Raw genomic sequence first — 19,607 nt, forward strand, 5'->3', positions numbered from 1 at the left:
AAAACGAAAATAACACCTGTTTAGCGCACTGCGCTACGGTCCTTTAATTCATTGTTCGTATTCCCTAATCCCGAAAAGCCTCCCTTCTTCGTTGATGACACGAATGGGGCCGGACCAGTTACTGCTTGTAGGTGTTTGGCGAGACCGTTTGCTTTTCGTAAATAATGAAAGGCCCGGCCGATGCATTTTGCATCGAAGTGGAAAAATTCGGCATTTTTACCCGCTTTCGGAAGTGAACGAGTGCGTCATTCATTGAACATTGAAGTTTTTCTTAAAACTAAAGAATTCCGAAAATCCCTGACCGCGCTACTCGATTGTTTTAGCCAATGAACGTAGCTGTGTGTGTGACGTCTTGCCCGCGCGCTTTATGCTTGGCTTAACGGGCCTCGAAATGGATATCGGAGGCAGGCACCTCGCAACACGCCTGTTTGTTTACATATAATTATAGTTTTGTGACATCAGGATGGGCGGAGTCGGGAGTTCTGCGATGATAACCTCGTAATTTCTCAGAATTTCTTAAGGTGCATGGAACATTTTACCAATTTTGTGGTGTCAGTTAGTCACGGATATGTTACAGTAAGTACTAACCGTAAATGTTTCACATACGTTCGTGAACCTATTTTGCACACAGGCGGTGGATCATTGTGAAAAATTGTGTAAATATTTATTTTTATTGAGACGTTCCAAGTGCCTGTGCTTTCAACAGTCTTCTACGTCAATGCACGTGCGTCAAGAGCCACAAACTCAACACAATTTCATCTCTGTTATTGTTTACGCCTGAATGGCAGTGAATGCGTGATTGATCAGGGAGGGGTGCATATGTAAGAGGGAGACATTTTTGTTTGGGGTTCCGAAAAACACAATTCCACTTGACAATTTCATGGGCCATTTCAATTGGAAGCTCTGCATAATGGACCCCCAATAAGCCCTTTGACTGACTAGTCAAAAAATTGAAAGGTCTGTATATTGCTCTTATTTAGCCGCCGATATAGTTCTTATTTAGAACAAAGTCTTCATTGTCATCTTCTAAAACTACAGACCATCCGCTGACCGCTGTGGAGACGTGCGCCGTGCCCCGAATTTGGCGCACGTCTCCATGCACTGCGGACAGCGCTTCATACTTGAACATCCCCGCGGTCGCGTGCGCATATCCCAAGCAGAGATGAGTACGAGGAAAAAGCCAGAGAGAGAGAGCAGAGAGCACATAAAGGCATCGCGAGGCAGGGAGCGCAACGGGAATGAGGCGAGGCGCGAGTGAGAGCGAGGGAGAGCGAGAGGACACACACATACACACACACACACACACACACACACACACACACACACACACACACACACACACACACACACCACACACAGACTAGACAGACAGACAGACAGACAGACAGACAGACAGACAGACAGGCAGGCAGGCCAGGACAGACAGACCAGACAGACAGACAGACAGGACAGACATGTGCAGACAGACAGACAGCACAGACAGACAGACAGACAGGACAGACAGGGACAGACAGACAGACAGAACAGACAGACAGCACAGAGAGAGAGTGAGGACAGGGGGAGAGAGCGAGGGAGCGAGATATCAAGAGCGACACAGAACAAGACGAGCGCCGAGAAGATACAAGACACAGAAAGGGAGCAGAAAATGAACAACGGCGAAATGGAGAGAGAGAGAATAATGATTAATGATGTGCTATTAATCCTTTGCTGAGCCGAAAACACCATCAATGTATATGCATAAGATAACTTACTCCTATATAAATTATTAAATTATTAAATTATAAAAATAATTAATATTATAAATAAATACTCTAGCCGACTGACATAAATTAATCACTCCTGCTTGGCTTGCCATCGTGGCGTTATGCGACAATTATATATTGATGTTATACAATGGTTATGTATGGTTGCGTATACACCTTATATATGGCTTATATAGTATTTCGCACTGCCACAAGCTCTGTGACAGATCATTAGAGCGCAATGCTGTACTGCTAGAGCTGTTCTTACGAATAAACGGCCAGCCCTGGCCTATAGGGACCAATACATAAACCATTCCATTTGCTACGCAATGGCACATGCCTGATTATCTCATGTGCATATATTCTTCTACCTTGCAGTTTACTGACAGTCCCTTCTACCTTGACACCAGCGTCAACAGGCCAGCTAGCTATTAGTCTCAATGTGCATCTTCGCGGCCTACAGTGGTGTTTGTTCTGTTTGCTCGCGCTGTAACTGGTTTAAATGTTATTATCCTGTCATGATACCTCTGCCTCTCCTTCCCCCTGGCCCTCCTCCTATCTCATTGTCCTTTCCCGTCGCCGCCGCAAGCTGCCACCACCGAGTCTGCCTCATCCTCTTCTTCCTCCTCCTTCCTCCGCTCCTCCTCCTCTCCTCCTCTCTCCTCCTTTCTCCTCCTCCTCCTTCACCTCCTCATCATCCTCCTCTTTCTTCTTGTTATTATTCTTTCTTCTTCTCGCCTCCGATTGTCCTCTTTCGCCCCTCTCTTCTTTACTCACTCCTTGCTGTTCTACCACCGTCGTCCTCCTCGTTTCCCCTAGTCGCTTACTTTAACCACGTATGCTCTTCCTCCTTCCTTACCTCCTTTCTCTAAAACTCCTCCCTCATCCTCCTTCCGCCGTCGCCCTCCCTTCTCTAATATACTATGTATAATACAGTATAACTCCCACCCATTCCTCCGTGCTCGCTATGAGTTTATTCGCCTACAGCGCGTTCGTAACGTTTCATTACTATGTTATTTAGTGTGTGTTGCCGCGTCTATACTGCCACGCGGCGGCAATTGGAATGTTTCAATAATAAAAAGTTGCATGGTAACATAACACGGAAATGTATTTACTACCAAAGCCCTCAATGTTTCTTCTACTCTCTTTTCGCCTTATTAATTACCGATATTTCCTGTAAATTGCCTTCTCTGCAACACGCAAGTACACAGCACGCACGCCGCCTGGTGTACAAAACAACAAATTATAGAGCAGCAAGCGGAAAGCAATGTGAGCGAAACATTCGCACCCGACGTTCTATAATTCTTGTTCCTGCATTGCGAACCTGTTCACACCATGCATGCGAACATTACAACGACGTCCGTGCGTAGTGCACTCGGCGACACATTACTGATCTGGTCGCGGAAACAAGCTAGTAATTAGATGGAATTGTTTAGCATTCACGTCGCCCTGTTCTGTGTTCATTCCGTACGCGTCGGCGGAGCGTGGTTTCATTACCGTATTGCAACGTTGTGCCTGCTGGAGCGCCTTTGAACCGCTGATCATGTGTGCGTGGCGAGGTTGACCTGTGTGTAATACTCTAATGCCACCAAGCAGTAGGTATAATCGTTACCCCCTCTTCATGGATTGCCATGATTCGGACAGCGCTATTATATATATATTATATAGAGCAGACGAGAGAAAGCAGAGATAGAGATGAGACGAGAGATGAAGAGAGAGGTTTTCTACTCTCTTTCCGCTTCATTTTTCAATTCGAATTCACGTCCTCTTTATGTCTCACCTCACCTCCCGTTTCGGCCTCCTGGGAGCAGAGACGAGAGAGAGCAGAGAGACGATCTGAGAGAGAGATCCTACCCCATGAGAGCAGAGAGAGAGACGTGACGTGGAGGTGATTTGTGAGGCGCGCGCAAGTGACGAGAGAGAAGACGGCAGCAATGATAGATATGGATATATATTGTAGATAAACTGACTACGACGTGTATAGTATAAACCATGAGGGTCTGTGCCCAATGATAGTGCATTTGACTTATGTAATTCCAATCTCAATCCCGCGTGCATTTTATCACCGCTGTGCCCTCACGTTATGTTTGCAGGGACTGGAACATTCGGCAGCCGGTAGTGCTGTGTAGAGACCGGGGAACGAAATGCTACAACGCGCTGAAGATTCATGGCCAATAGGCGACGTCGTGCGACTAAAGGCAGTGTGCAACACTTTTTAACAACGAGAAGAACATTACTGGAGACAGTGAAGCATCCCTTCCTCGTCAATCTGTGAGTATTACGACGAAGCCAGATCATGAACCTATATCTTTTGTATACACAAAATGTGTAGTATTTACTAGCTCAAGAAACGGCTTATATATTACTGCTACCATACGTGTATCTTACAGCGTTTGGGAGCTAAGTATTTAACCAGTTAACCGTCAACGTATTTGCACGTAAACATTAGATATGTTATATTATATATTGCGTTATATTGCGCCGTGTAGCTGTACGTAGATTGCAAACCGCGGGCTTTACTTCCGGCGTGTTGATCTCGACGTTGATGCGGCCATGATGTCCGGAGGGCGCGCGAGGATTGACACTTTGTGTCTTTGCCAATCACAGTCGTACGCCGCCCAACCTCTCATTTAATTATCAAAGGTGGGCGACCATTGAGCTACCGGAATCGCCGATCATCAAGAAACCAGGGCATTCTGCTTAGGCTAGACGCGTTTCCTACGGATAGCAGTTTGGCACAAAACGAAAATACACACGCTGTCTAGCGCACTGCGCTACGTCCTTAAGTTGCATTTTCGTAACTCCGCTAATCAGAAATAAAGGCCTCGCCTTTCTTCGTTGACTTGACACTAATGGTGGCGCTCAACGACTGTTGTGATTTTATTTCAAACTTGGACAAATACAGTACATAGTCGTACGGTTCCACTTGCTATCACACGCAACGGAGACACAGCGAGCGGGTTATGTACAATTGACCTTTGGCAAAAGTTCACGCCAGAATCTCGCGCATGCTCAATGCGTAACTACGAAGTGGCTTAGTATATATATAGTTATAACTTATAGTTCGTACTCGCATAACTAGAGAATTACTCCGCAGCCTAGAGTAAAACTAAAGATATTTTCGGAATCAGCACGTCTGGGAGGTGGTTCTGACTGAAATGGCGGTGCGTACCTACAGATTAACATCACGTACGTGTGACTCCATGGATTTACCCTTAGTGGTGCAGTAGCCTAATCGCTAGAACATCCGTCTCCTACAACCGGAATTCCGGGTTCGAGTCCCAGCTGGGGAACTTATTTTCCCCTTTTTTCATTTTTTTCCCTTTACCTACCTCTTTTGTTTGTATTATTTTTAATTTCTTACTTTTTAATTTTAATTTTTAATTTTTAATGTCTTTTTTCTTTTGATTTCTTATTGTTTTTTACTGTTTGGGATGGGATGGCATGGGATGGCATGGCATGGGATGGCATGCGATGGCATGTGATGGGATGGCATGGCATGGCATGGCATGGCATGGATGGATGCATGGATGGATGCATAGATCGATGCATGGATAGATAGATAGTTGGATTTTTTTGGGTATTTTCCTTTCAACCAAGCGGTCACCAACTGAGTAAAGCCACTGATTTCCCCGGGCAACGCCGGGTATCCCGCTAGTTCATAACTTCATAATAACTTGGCGCAATTTCATAACAATGTTGTAAATCCAGAAGCTTTGACTACACAGAATCATAGAATCGTTCGAACTGTTGTTGTCAGAATATTGCTTATTGTTTGTTTCTCTTAACGATTCTATCCTTAGAATTAAGTAAAAAAAGTTACATAAAGGTAAACCGAGCCACCCGCTACCCTAGAGTGTCGGCTGAGAATTAGTCTTGCGTGTATGCCATGCTGGTGGGAGGGTGATTACTAATTATGGTCTTCTATCCATCCTGGAATCTCTACCGTAACCCGTAGATTGAGTCCGTGTGGCTGGATAGTGTTTAGATTCATTGTGAAACCAGTACGCTTCTCTTTCCATTCTGATGGGGATCGTATCATGGGTGAAGGGGGGTGAAAATATTTTAGAATTAAGTAAGCATATGTGGCTGAATTTTCTCGTAAAAGTTGTTCCTAAGCGTTTTTCCCCGAGCAACGCCGGGTACCAAGCTAGTATTATATATATATATATATTATGGGAGGATGATGTAATCATATCAGGAGTGTCATAATATAGACATTCCTATTTCTATATTTCTATTTCTGTATTATGACACTCTTGATCGTATATATCGTATATATCGGTATATGCATCAATATATAACGATCAGCAACCTGCTACTGCGTGCCGTGGATAGGATCAACGTGCCCTTGCCAGTTAGTATCATATATATACTTATAATAGCAAACAACACCATACTCATATTAAAACTAAAGGTATTATTAGCTCTAGATATATAGATATCGTACATATTATGTACGATATCAAGAGCTAATAAACACCTAGAGTAGCTAATAAACACCTGAGTAAATACCTAAGGTATTTATTAGCTCTTGACGATATCTATATATCAAGAGCTAATTATTAATTCCTTAATATGAGTATGGTGTTATTAGCTCTTGATATATGTATATATATATATATATATATATATATATATATATAGAGAAAGCAGAGAGAGTAGAGAAAGAAGCCAGAGAGAGAGAGCAGAGAGAGACAATAAAGGATCGACGAGGAGGGAGGAAGGGAATGAGGGAGGGCGAGAGAGCGAGAGACACACACACACACACACACACACACACACACACACACACACACACACACACACACACACACACACACACACACACACACACACACAGACAGACAGACAGACAGACAGACAGACAGACAGACAGACAGACAGGCAGGCAGGCAGACAGACAGACCAGACAGACAGACAGACAGCGACAGACATGGCAGACAGACAGACAGACAGACAGACAGACAGACAGACAGACAGACAGACAGACAGACAGACAGACAGACAGACAGAAGAGAGAGTGAGACAGGGGGAGAGAGCGAGGGAGCGAGATAAAGAGCGACACAGAACAAGAGAGCGCGAGAAAGATACAGACACAGAAAGGGAGAGAAAATGGAACAAGGAAATGGGAGAGAGAGAGAATAATGATTAATGAGTGTATTAATCCTTTGCTGAGCCGAAAACAGCACAATGTATATGATAAATAACTTACTCCTATATAAATTATATAAATTATAAATTATAAATAATTAAATTATAATAAATACTCTAGCGACTACATATTAATCACTTCTGCTTGGTTGCATCGTGGGTTATGCGACACATTATATATTGATGTTATAAATGGTTATGTATGGTGGTATACACCTTATATATGGTTATATAGTATTTCGCACTGCCACAAGCTGTGACAGATCTAGAGCGAAATGCTGTACGCTAGAGCTGTCTTACGAATAAAGGCAGCCTCTGGCTATAGGGCCCAATACATAAACCCATCCATTTGCTACGCAATGCACATGCGATTATCTCATGTGCATATATTCTTCTACCTTGCATTTTATGACATGCTTCTACCTTGACACCAGCGTGCCAACAGGAGCTAGCATGTAGTCTCAATGTGCATCTTCGCGGCTGTTACAGTGGTGTTGTCTGTTTGCTGCGTGTAACTGGTTTAAATGTTATCCTGTCATGCATACCTCTTGCTCTTCCTTCCCCTGCTCCTCCTATCTCATTCCTTTCCCGTCGCCGCCGCAAGCTGCCACCACCGACTGCTCATCCTCTTCTTCCTCCTCCTCCTCCTCCTCCTCCTCCTCCTCCTCTCCTCCTCCTCTCTCCTCCTCCTCCTCCACCTCCTCATCATCCTCCTCTTCTTCTTGTTATTCTTTTTCTTCTTTCTCCTCCGCATTGTCCTCTTCGCCCCTCCTCTTCTTACTCACTCCTTGCTGTCTACCCACCGTCGCTCCTCCTCGTTCCCCTAGTCGTTACTTAACCACGTATGCTCTTCCTCCTCCTTGCCTCCTTCTCTAAAACTCCTCCCTCATCCTCCTCCGGTCCCCTCCCTTCCTCTAATATATATGTATAATACATATAACTCCCACCCATTCCTCCGTGCTCGCTAGAGTTTATTCGCTACAGCGCGTTCGTAACGTTTCATTACTATGTTATTTAGTGTGTGTTGCGCGTCTATACTGCCCACGGGCAATTGGAATGTTTCAATAATAAAATGATGGTAAATAAACACGAAATGTATTTACTACCAAAGCCTCAATGTTTCTCTACTCTCTTTCGCCTTATTATTACCGATAATTTCCTGTAAATGCCTTCTCTGCAACACGCAAGTACACAGCACGCACGCCGCTGTGTACAAACAACAAAATTATAGAGCAGAAGCGAAAGCGTGAGCGAAACATTCGCCCGACGTTCTATAATTTTGTTCCTGCATTGGAACTAGTTCACACCATGATGTCGAACATACAACGACGTCCGTGCGTAGTAGCCTCGGCGACACATTACTGATCGGTCGGGAAACAAGTAGTAATTAATGGATACTTGTTAGCTAGCATTCACGTCGCCCTGTTCGTGTCATTCGTACGCGTCGGGAGCGTGTTTATTACCGTATTGTACGTGTCGCCTGAGCAGCTTTGAACCCTGATCATGTGTGGTTGGGAGGTTGATCTGTATACCTCTATGCTACCAAGAGTAGGTAAATCGTTACCCCCTCTTATGATTGCCATGATTCGGACAGCGCTATTATATATATATATATAAGCATAATAGATAGCAGAGTAGAGAGAACGAGAGAGAAGGAGAGGTTTCTGATCTTCGATTTTCGAAGAGATTCGAGTTATGCACCTCGACTCCGTGGCCTGAGGAGAGAGACGAGGAGAGAGCAGAGAGACGACAGAGGAGAGAGATCTACCTGAGTGAGGAAGACGTGACGTGGAGTGATTGAGCCGCGCAAGTGAGAGAGAGAGCGGAGAATGATAGATATGGATTATATATGGTAGATAAACTGACTACGACCGTGTAATAGTATAACCATAGGTTGTGGCCAATGATGTGCATTTAGACTTTGAATCCAATTGCTCAATCTCCGCGTGCTTTGTATCAACCGCTGTGCCTCTCACGTTTTAATGTTTGCAGGGACTGGAACATTCGGCAGCGGTAGTGCTGTGTAGAGACCGGGGAACGAAATGCTACAACGCGCTGAAGATTCATGCAAGATGGACGTCGTGCGAGACTAAAGGCAGGTGCAACCACGTTAACAACGAAGAAGAACATTACTGGAGACAGTGAAGCATTCCCTTCGTCGTCAGATCTGTGAGTATTACGACGAAGCCAGATCATGAACCTATATCTTTTGTATACACAAAAGTGTAGTATTACGTAGCTCAAGAAACGGCGTTATATATTACTGCTACCATACGTGTATCTTACAGCAGTTTGGAGCTAAGTATTTAACCAGTTAGTCAACGTGATTTGCACGTAAACATAGAATGTTATATTCATATATGCGTTATATTGCGCCGTCGTACTGTACGTAGATTGCAAACCGCGGGCTCTTACTTCGGGTGTTGATCTCGACGTTGATGGCGGCCATGATGCCGGAGGCGCGCGCGAGGATTGACACTTTGTGTCTTGCCAATCACAGCGTACGCCGCCACCTCTGCCATTTAATATATCAAAGGTGGGCGACCATTGAGCTACCGGAATCGCCGATTCTTCAAGAAACCAGGGCATCTGCTAGGCTGAACGCGTTTCTACGATAGCAGTTTGGCACAAAACGAAAATAAACGCTGTTTAGCGCACGCGCTACGTCCTCTTTATGTTTGTCATTTTCTGTATCTCCGTATCAGAATAAGCTCGCCTTTCTTCGTTGATAGTGAACACTAATGGGGCGCGTCAAGCGACTGTGACCAGTTACTGCTTGTAGGTGTTTGGCGAGACCGTTTGCCTTTTCGTAATAATGAGAAACGCGCGGCCGATTGCATTTCTGCATCGAAGTGGAAAAATTCGCATTTTACCCCGCTGTCGAAGTTAGACGATGTGCGTTCATCATTGAACATTGAAGTTTTTCTTAAAACTAAAGCATTCCGAAAATCCCTGACACGTCGCACTCGATTGTTTTAGCCTAATCGAACTTAGCTGTGTGTGTGACTCTTGCCCGCGCCGCTTTATGCTTGGCTTAACGCGGCCTCGAATGGATATCGGAGGCAGGCACCTCGCAAAACACGCCTGTTTGTTAGCATTATAATTATAGTTTTGTGACATCAGATGGGCGGAGTTCGGAGTTCTTGCTCGATGAATAACTCGTAATTTCTTCAGAATTCTTAAGGTGCATGGAACATTTACGCATTTGTGTGGTGTCAGTTTAGTTCACGCCGATATGTTCAGGAGTAAAGTACTAACCGTAAAATGCTTTCACATACTTTCGCTGAACCTTATTTGCACACCTAAGGCGGTGGATCATTGCTGAAAAATTGTTAAATATTTAATTTTTATTGCAGACGTTCCAAAGTGCCTGTGCTTTCAACAGTGTCTTCTACGTCAATGCACGTGCGTTGAAAGAGCCACAACTTCAAGCACAATTTCATACTCTGTATTGTTTGACGCCATGAGAATGCAGTTGAAATTGACGTGATTGATCAGGGACGGGTGCATTATGTAAGAGGGAGACGATTTTTGTTTGGGTGTTCCGAAATACAACAATTCCCACACTTGACAATTTCAAATGGGCCATCTTCAATTGGAAGCTCGCTGCCATATGGACCCCCAAATAGCCGCTTTGACTGACTAGCTCCAAAAAATTGAAAAAGTTCTGTTATATTGCTCTTATTTAGCCGCAGATATAGTTCTTATTTAGAACAAAGTCTTCATTGTTTCATCTTCTAAATACTACAGACCATCCGCTTGAGCCGCTGTGGATGACAGTGCGCCGTCCGCCCGAATTTTGGCGGCACGTCTCCCATATGCAGCTGCGGAACAGCGCCTTCATACTTGAACATCCCGCGGTCGCGTGCGCATATCGCGCGAACTGCGCGCTCTTCATGCCTGCGCGCAGCGCTCAGGATCCACAGCAAAGCTGTGCTACGCAATCTTGTATCTTGTCTCTCTGGACGACTTACGGGTTCAGTCTATATATTTCGCACGTAAGTTTACCCGTGAAAACGCTGTATAGGAACGCATAAAACTGATCCTGATCGCATACGATCGCAGCTGATCCGATTTCCCGCGCCACGTGTTCGCCCGTAATGTCGTGAATGCATCGATGCTTGCTTTGGCTGTCAGCCACTCGCTTCAGAATCACGGTACTCCTCCGCTGTTTATTTTACGTTGTTATCGTTGTTATTGTTGTTAATTGGTCGTGGTTATTGTTTGTTTATAAAGACGTACATGCTGAGTACATGTTAATTTTTAGGCGGAACTTCCTTTCATCCTCATTCCCCCTTACTCAGGCACAGCGCCCTGGTTAGATGTCTGATGTATGCTACGTGTGAGAGAAGCTTGATTCGGTTTAATGCGTGCATACATATTGGTCGCGACTTTCCTGTGATCTGTCATCACCGTTCACTGAAGAAAAACGGTTTAATTGTTTCTGCTTGTATGAATTAGATTAGATTACCTACCGCCCTGTTTTCGTTTTAATGCGAGAATGTTTTGTAGCTTTGATTTACCTATGCATTCTGCTTCACAGCATGCGCATGAGTTGTGTGCTCCGCGCAGCATTGCATGGTTTTCTGTAACTGATTGAGTAGTTGCCTCATTAATGCATTTACATCATAATTAATACGTGTTCATCGACATAATTAATTACATATTTAATGATGTAACTACGTGAACGTTATGTTTAGCAGTCGTGCATCCGTACGAACATTGTACATATGACTACAAGTGCTACTGTTGGCTACAAGTGCTAATGCTGTGGCTACAAGTGCTACAGCTGGCTACAAGTGCTACAGCTGGCTACAAGTGCTACTGCTGGTTCGAGCTGCTACTGCTGGGTACAAGTGCTACTGCTGGCTACAAGTGCTACTGATGGCTACAAGTGCTACTGCTGGCTACAAGTGCTATTGTTGGCTACAAGTGCTACTGCTGGCTACAAGTGCTACTGATGGCTACAAGTGCTACTGTTGCTACAAGTGCTACTGAGCTTAGAGCTGCTACTGCTGGCTACATGTGCTACTGCTGGCTACAAGTGCTACTGTTGGTTACAAGTGCTACTGCTAGCTAGAGCTGCTACTGCTGGCTACAAGTGCTACTGTTGGTTACAAGTGCTACTGCTGGCTAGAGCTTCTACTGCTGGCTACATGTGCTACTGCTGGCTACACTTAGTGCTACTACTGGCTACAGGTGCTACTGTTGGTTACAAGTGCTAATGCTGTGGCTACAAGTGCTACAGCTGGCTACAAGTGCTGCCCCATGCTGGCTACAAGTGCTACTGCTGCGCTGGATACAAGTGCGTGGCAGCTGGCTACAAGCTGCTACTGCCTGCCGCTACAAGGTGCTACTGATGCGCCTACAATGCTACCTATGCGCTTAGTGCTACTACAGTGGCTTACACTGGCTCCTGCTTAGCTGCTGGTACTGCTGCTGGCTAGAGCATGATACTGCTGCGCTAGAAGCTGCTACTGCTGGCTACAAGTGCTACTGATGGCTACAAGTGCTACTGCTGGCTACAAGTGCTACTGCTGGCTAGAGCTGCTACTGCTGGCTACAAGTGCTACTGCTGGCTACAAGTGCTACTGTTGGCTACAAGTGCTACTGCTAGCTAGAGCTGCTACTGCTGGCTACTGCTACTGTTGGCTAGAGCTGCTACTGTTGGCTAGAGCTGCTACTGCTGGCTAGGGCTGCTACTGCTGGTTAGAGCTGCTACTGCTGGTTAGAGCTGCTACTGCTGGCTACAAATGCTACTGATATCTGCAGATGCCACTGCCGTCTACAAGTTTACATGTAGACGTTGTAGTCATTGTGTTTAGAAATTAGAATATATTATTGTACCTGTAGCTATTCGCAGTATGTTGTTATCTGTCTGTATTACGTAACTGCCTCCACGAATTGCAGAATTCTAAAAAGCTGTATAACTTACATCTACTTTAGCACTTGTCATTTATTCGGCGTGTTCGATTTCAATTTTATATTGAAAAATTCAGGCTGAGTCGGCTCCCTACCGTGCATTAGCTGGAAATGTGACAACGCATCACAAATGAAGCCCTAGACGTTTGTTATATACTGAGAGCGATTTATCAAACTAACCACACGTCTGTCTGTTAACAGTGTGCCTCTTCGGTGGGTAATGTATAGCTGTGATTTGACTTTGATTCCTGCTGCTCTCGTTGAGCTGATACATGATGCTTAATGATAATCGTCGAAATTATGCAAATGTAGTTTTAATCCTAGTGACGTAGAGCGTCTACAGTGAATAGCAATGTCATTCCGTACGCGAGGCGACAGATGTCGCAGCACTAATAAATAAAATAACTACGTATTTGGAACTCGTCGTGTAAAAGACAGCTTGAAGCGGCATTTAGATAGGTAAAAGACGGAAATTGGCAAAGGCCTGTGATCAGTGAATTATCAGAAATTTGTGTAAGAACCGTTCTAATACAAACAGACAGACTGAGGGTGTTTCTTCCTGCGCGCTGTGAGTGTTTCTTGCTGTCCTCTGTGAGTGTTCCTTGCTGTGAATTGTTCCTCGCTGTGCGCTCTGAGTGTTCCTGTTTCTCACAGTGGGCTGTGAGTGTTCCTTGCTGGGGGCTGGGAGTGTTCCTTGCTGTGATATTATATTTCTCGCGGTTCGCTGTGAGTGGTCATTGCTGTGGGCTGTGAGTGTTCCTTGATGTGAGTTATTCCTTGCTATGCCCTTTGGTTTGGGGGTTTGTGCTGTGGGTTGTAGGATTTCCTTACTACGGGTTGTACTTTGATGTGTGACTGCTACAGTATTTACTTTGACAAACTTCAGGCTATGGACATCTCACGATGACACATTTCTCTACATGCTGTTCGATTATGTTTGCGGCGGAGAGCTGTTCACCTATCTACGTCATGCTGGCAACTTTGATAGCGCGACAGCGAATTTCTACACCGGTACGTACGTCGCAGAAAGATCCTGCGTGTTTCTCTCCACCCGGGATAGTAAATCTCCCGCCGTCTCTATCATAAAATCTTTATTAGAGGTTCAGTCGTGAGATAGTCTAAGCCAGACCTAAATTGAGTCCTGATCCCATCAATTATGATCACTAGCATCCTGGTCTTGTCAGCTGTGTACCATAGCGTCGCACTGTTTCTCGAAATTCATCCCCAAGAGGGTACGTTGCCGCACTGGCGTCTTAATTTCATATCGACGGATATAGAAAGCTAAGAGCGCCACTGCTTGATGTAAATATTGATTCGCGACAATTTCCTGCAGCTGAGATCGTGTCCGCACTCGAATATCTACACGCCCTCGCTATAGTCTACCGGGACATGAAGCCGGAAAACCTGCTGCTTGACAAGGAAGGTCACCTTAAGATCACAGATTTTGGATTTGCAAAGAAACTTGAAGACAGGTAATATCTCAAGTGCCAGGACGCCTGACACCCAGATCTTTGTGTGTAGAGATAAATGACTTCTTCCCTCGTAGTGCTGCTACCCACACATGTTAAAACTCCATTGCACGTCCTTAAGAGAGAATGCACCATATACTAACCGATTACCACGAGATTACAGACAATAGGGTCACAAATGATTGGTAAAAAGGGAGGAACAGAATTAAGAGCTGTTTTCTCTTAGCTATGAGTTGTGAATTCTCTAGCGGAAATTTGTTGGTACCATATACGGTACCATATACGGTACGGTTGAAGTATAACCACCCGATATCCTCGTTTCATATCCATTATGTCGTTTATCATGCCGTGGTGCTGGTGCACACACATCCCGACTCTGCTATCGATGCATCCGACATGTTTTGATTCAACATTGAGTACATTTGTGAACATTTACGTTGTAGAACCTGGACGTTATGTGGCACACCAGAGTACTTGGCTCCCGAGATCATACAGAGTAAAGGCCACAACAAAGCCGTTGACTGGTGGGCACTAGGAATCCTTATATACGAGATGCTTATAGGGTGAGCCAAGTTTCCAGGTTTGATTTGTTGTCTAGTCGTGATATATATTTCAGCAACACTACTCGGTTCTGAGTTTTTAGATTCTTGTAGAATCGCATGATTGTCCGTCTGTCTGTCCGTCCGTCTGTCCGTCCGTCAACAGTTGGGCACAAATCTTAACCGCTCGACGTACAGTCTTGATATTCGGGACGTCGGGGGGGATCGCGAAAAGGACTCGGGATGTCGAATTTGGGGGGTCAAAGGTCAAGATGTGTCAATGGAGGGGGAATATTTCCCCCTTAACTTAAGGTATAGGAGGAAATACGGAATTGTGGCACAAATTTCAACGGCTTGACCTACGCTTTTAATATTCGATGTAAAGTGTGATGGGGAGGAAACCCATCACCAGTGCAAAATTGGAGGTCACAGGTCAAAGGGCAGTTGGGAAAGGTCAGATATCAGACATTTCTGAGGACATGGTCTAACGGACCGAGTGCAAAACTTTTTTGTTTCAGCGCTGACCTACCGTTTTTATCACTTTATTGAAAGGACCATGAAATCTACCTTTCGCTGACGTGCGAAGAGTAAGTGTCTGATAACCTTTTGACCCTCAAGAGGAGGGTTAAACATGGATTTGTTGCCTGTTAACAAAGAACTGAACTGTTTTGCTATTAGAGCCCCCTTCACCCGCCCCTCCACCCTCCCTCCCCCTCCTACCCCCTTCCCACCCTCCCCCACCACACCACTACGCTCCGCTTGAACGCTATCCATGATAACATGTTAATAGCGAAGTCATTAAAGTTTACAGCAGCTGTATCTTTATTACTGTACTACCAGTAGGTATTAGCCAAAGCCTATCATAGATTTTAGATCTGTATTAGTAGTATCCTAGATAATATGTCTGAGCGCGAACGCGGTGGCAGGAGGGCGCACTTGATTCGGTTGCCCCGTGTGTTTTTATCAGAAGAATACCTGGCTACAGTACACGTCAGTTGAGCGCTGTCGCTCTGCGGCACTTGTTAGCCATAGTTATTAATGCGAATCATCTTGCATATTCTTCTATATCAATTTATAGTTTCAACATTCTTGTTTCATTTTACATATCTATTCCATTGGTAAACTGGCACGAGATGCTAAGCAGTTGACTGAATTTGTATACATGGTTCATGCTGCTGGTTGATGGGTGAATTCTTTTTTTTCATATTACAAGGTATCCTCCGTTTTTTGACGATAACCCCTTTGGAATATATGAGAAGATACTGACAGGAGTGATTGAGTGGCCAAAACACATTGACCTTGTCGCAAAGTAAGTTTGAAATTGCGCACGATTTTTTTGCAGATATAATAAACCACAAGCTCACGTATGTATGCACGTCATTGCATTCTGCGGTAGTGTTGATCAAGTAAAATCTTTTATGAAAGGTTTGATTTGTGAATGTGGCACCCATCGATTATAAAAAGCAGCTGTTGACTGTTAGAGTTACATCATAGTAACGAAGCTAAGTAGTCGAATTGCACTTCACGTAGGAAGAGGTGTGAGTGGTGTGCGACTGGGTGTAGTGTGTGGGGTAGAGGATTTCCTTGCATCAGCACAGAAAGCTATGCTAAAGTACATTGCACTCAATTTACGCATAATATCACTCGATTATTGCTTGTTACTATGTGTAAGGAGAACGTTTTTATGGTTTAGCTGTTGTTAAACTGAAGCCAAAAGAACTAATCAGGGGAAATGACAAATTTGGCAAAATGATGACAAATTTGTCATTATTAACCCCTGAAATAATCAATTCGGTCATATGATAATGCGGGTGTAATCTGTCTCGTTTTTAAACGTCAGCATTATGTCCCCTCTTGAGTTGTTACATTTGTGTCATTACAGGGACTTGATACGGAAGCTTCTTGTTCAGGATAGAACACGGCGGTTAGGAAACATGAAGGTTAGCTGAGCAAGAAACTCACTGTTTATGTCATGGCACATAATTACCCCCAAAGACCCTATATACCCTATAGAAGTATATATGGTCTTTGGTTACCCCTTGCGTTCGTGGTGATGTGTCACTATGTGCTACATAATTCTTAGAACGTAATGTTGCTGCGAGTGATATGTTACGCAATCACTTATATTCTGTAGTACTATGTAATATTATGCTAAGCAATCGAGGGAAGTCAATCTGTTCACTCGCACTCTGGATCAATGCCATAAACCGGGTGCAGGCCACCTTACTAACCCTCATCTACCCGTACATGAAATGCAAATTTTACAAATTATATATTGCATGTTCAAGCTAATATATGTGCTTATTGAGCCAATTTTTCACACGAAGTTTGTGTTCCATGTATTTTAAGCCACCTCCATCCTGCAAACTTACCTACTTTCACATCTCCCCCCTCGGCCGATTCTCTACTCCTCTCTCTCTTCCCTCTATCTATTCATATCTAGTTTTTCTATCTATTATATATCGGTATCGGACAAAAATTACCCCCGACAATCACCTCCGAATTACCCCCGGACAATTACCCCGTGCCATTGCGCCCCAGACAATTACCCCCGGACATTTCCCACCCGGAATACGCCCCCGGGACAAATCACATCCCCGGACAATTTACCCACGACAATTGACCCCTCTGGTCCGGATCAATCACCCGCCGGACAATTACCCCGGCCCACAATTACCCTGGACATTCTTAGGATGAGGAGATTAGAGCAGACGACGGAAAAAGTAGGGAGAGGAGAGTTAGGAGGGGCAGAGGAGAGTGTAGAGAAGGTAGAGAAGTGCAGGTGTGTTGAGGAGAGGGAAGAGGAGCGAGGAGAATGTGTATGGAGGAGAGGAGAGGAGGAAGTAGAGGCGCCTCTCCTTACCTCCTCCCCTCCTCACCTCCTTCTTCCTCTCCTCCTTCTCCTCCCCCCCTTCTCCCCTCCTCCTTCCCCACCTTCTCCATCCACTTTCTTGCCCATCCTCTCCTCACGCCTACCTCTCCTCCTTCTCTCCTCACCTCCTCCTCCTCTCACCCTCCTCTCATCTTTCCTCCACCACTTGGCCCTCCGTACCTCCTCTTCTTTACCGCCCTCCTCCTCCACCTTCTCCCTCCTCCCCCTCCTTCACCACATGTTTCCCCACGTTCTCCCCTCCTCCTACTTTCTCCTTTCACTTTCCTCTCCTCCTCTTCCTTCTCCTGCCTCACCTTCTCCCCTTCCTCCTCTCTCACTTTCTCACCCTCCTCTGTCCTCCGACCACCTTCTCCACGTTCTCCCCATCCTCCTTCTCCTCCTCCATCCACCTCCTTTCCTTTTACCTCTCCTTCCTCCACTTCCCCTCCTCCTCCTCCCACCTTCTCCCCCTCCTCCCCCACCACCTTCTCACCCTCCTCCTCCCTCCATCCCCTCTCCTGCTTCCTCCTCCACCTCCTCTCCTCCTCTCCTTGGCATCCTCTCCACCTTCCCCCTCCTTCCGCATCACACCTTCTCCCTCTCCTTCCCCAGCTTTCTCCGCCTCCTCTCACTTCTTCCTCCTCTTCCTTTTCCTCCTCCACCTCCTCTTCCTTCCTCTCCATCTCCTCCATCCTTCGCCCCTCTCCTCACCAACCTTCTCCCCTTCTCCCCTCTCCTCCACACATCTTACCCTCCTCTCGACTCTCCCTGATCACTGCTTCAACATACATGATAATAAACTGTGTTTAATACTTTAAAAACAATAATAATAATTGATACAGGTCGGATGGGTAAATATCCGGTGTGTGATTGTCCGGGGAGGTAAAGTCTGGGGGTGATTGCGACGGGGTAATGTCCTGGGATAATCTCCTGGGCAGTAAATGCCTGGGGGTAATTTGCCCGGATAAATGTTCCTGTGGGTATATCCGCGGGGATAAATGTCACGGGGGTAATTGTCCGGGGGGTAACAGTCGGGGAGTAAATGTTCGAGGGCGTAAATGATCCTGGGAAATGTCCAGGGGTAAATGCCGCGGGGGTAAATGTCCGGGGGTAAATGGTCTGGGAGGTAAGTCCTGGGGTAAATGTCCCGGTGGGGATTGTCGGGGGGGGAAAATGTCCGCGGGTAAATGTCGAGGGTAATGTCCGGGGGAAATGTCTCGGCGGCGGTAATTGTCCGCGCGGGTAAATGTCCGGGGAGGTATTGATCGCGGGGCCCGAGTGATGTCGGGGGGTGATTGTCCGTGGGGTAATTGTCCGGTGGGTAAAGTGTCCGGAGGGGTAATTGTCCGGGGGTGATTGTCCGGGGGGTATTTGTCCTAGAACCCTATATATATATATATTTATTTATCTATCTATCTACCTACCTAACTACCTACCCACCTACCTACCTACCCACCTACCTACCTACCCACCTACCTACCTACCTACCTACCTATCCATCCATCCATCCATCCATCCATCCATCCATCCATCCATCCATCCATCCATCCATCCATCCATCCATCCATCCATCCATCCATCCATCCATCCATCCATCCATCCATCCATCCATCCATCCATCTATCTATCTATCTATTTATATATCTATCTAGCTAGCTAGCTAGCTAGCTATTTATCTATCTACCTACGTATCTACCTACCTAACTACCTACCTACCTACCTACCTACCTACCTAACTACCTACATACCTACCTACCTACCTACCTGCCTACCTACCTACCTACCTACGTACGTACCTACCTACCTACCTACCTACCTGCCTACCTACCTACCTACCTACCTACCTACCTACCTACCTACCTACCTACCTATCTACCTACATACGTACCTATCTATCTATCTATCTATC

General features: G+C 45.4%; 1 protein-coding gene and 1 long non-coding RNA gene across 2 annotated transcripts in view; one reads left to right on the forward strand and one right to left on the reverse strand.

The window, feature by feature from the left end:
• Positions 1-19,607, forward strand: part of LOC106810582 (protein kinase DC2-like) — a 54,510-nt gene that overhangs the window by 29,070 nt on the left and 5,833 nt on the right. Inside the window, exons 2-7 of the mRNA XM_014813977.1 lie at positions 3,836-4,013; positions 13,705-13,829; positions 14,152-14,290; positions 14,731-14,850; positions 16,040-16,135; positions 16,709-16,766. Of these exons, the coding sequence (XP_014669463.1) occupies positions 3,910-4,013; positions 13,705-13,829; positions 14,152-14,290; positions 14,731-14,850; positions 16,040-16,135; positions 16,709-16,766 (642 nt within the window). The 5' untranslated portion in view covers positions 3,836-3,909. The remainder of the gene's footprint in view (positions 1-3,835; positions 4,014-13,704; positions 13,830-14,151; positions 14,291-14,730; positions 14,851-16,039; positions 16,136-16,708; positions 16,767-19,607) is intronic.
• LOC106810583 lies at positions 9,317-9,475 on the reverse strand. The gene is made up of 2 exons (XR_001394036.1): positions 9,442-9,475; positions 9,317-9,409 (listed from the first exon to the last, which is right to left on the reverse strand). It is a non-coding gene; the product is annotated as an uncharacterized LOC106810583 (long non-coding RNA).

This window comes from Priapulus caudatus, unplaced genomic scaffold (assembly GCF_000485595.1).
Source record: "Priapulus caudatus unplaced genomic scaffold, Priapulus_caudatus-5.0.1 Scaffold455, whole genome shotgun sequence".
Taxonomy (NCBI): domain Eukaryota; kingdom Metazoa; phylum Priapulida; class Priapulimorpha; order Priapulimorphida; family Priapulidae; genus Priapulus; species Priapulus caudatus.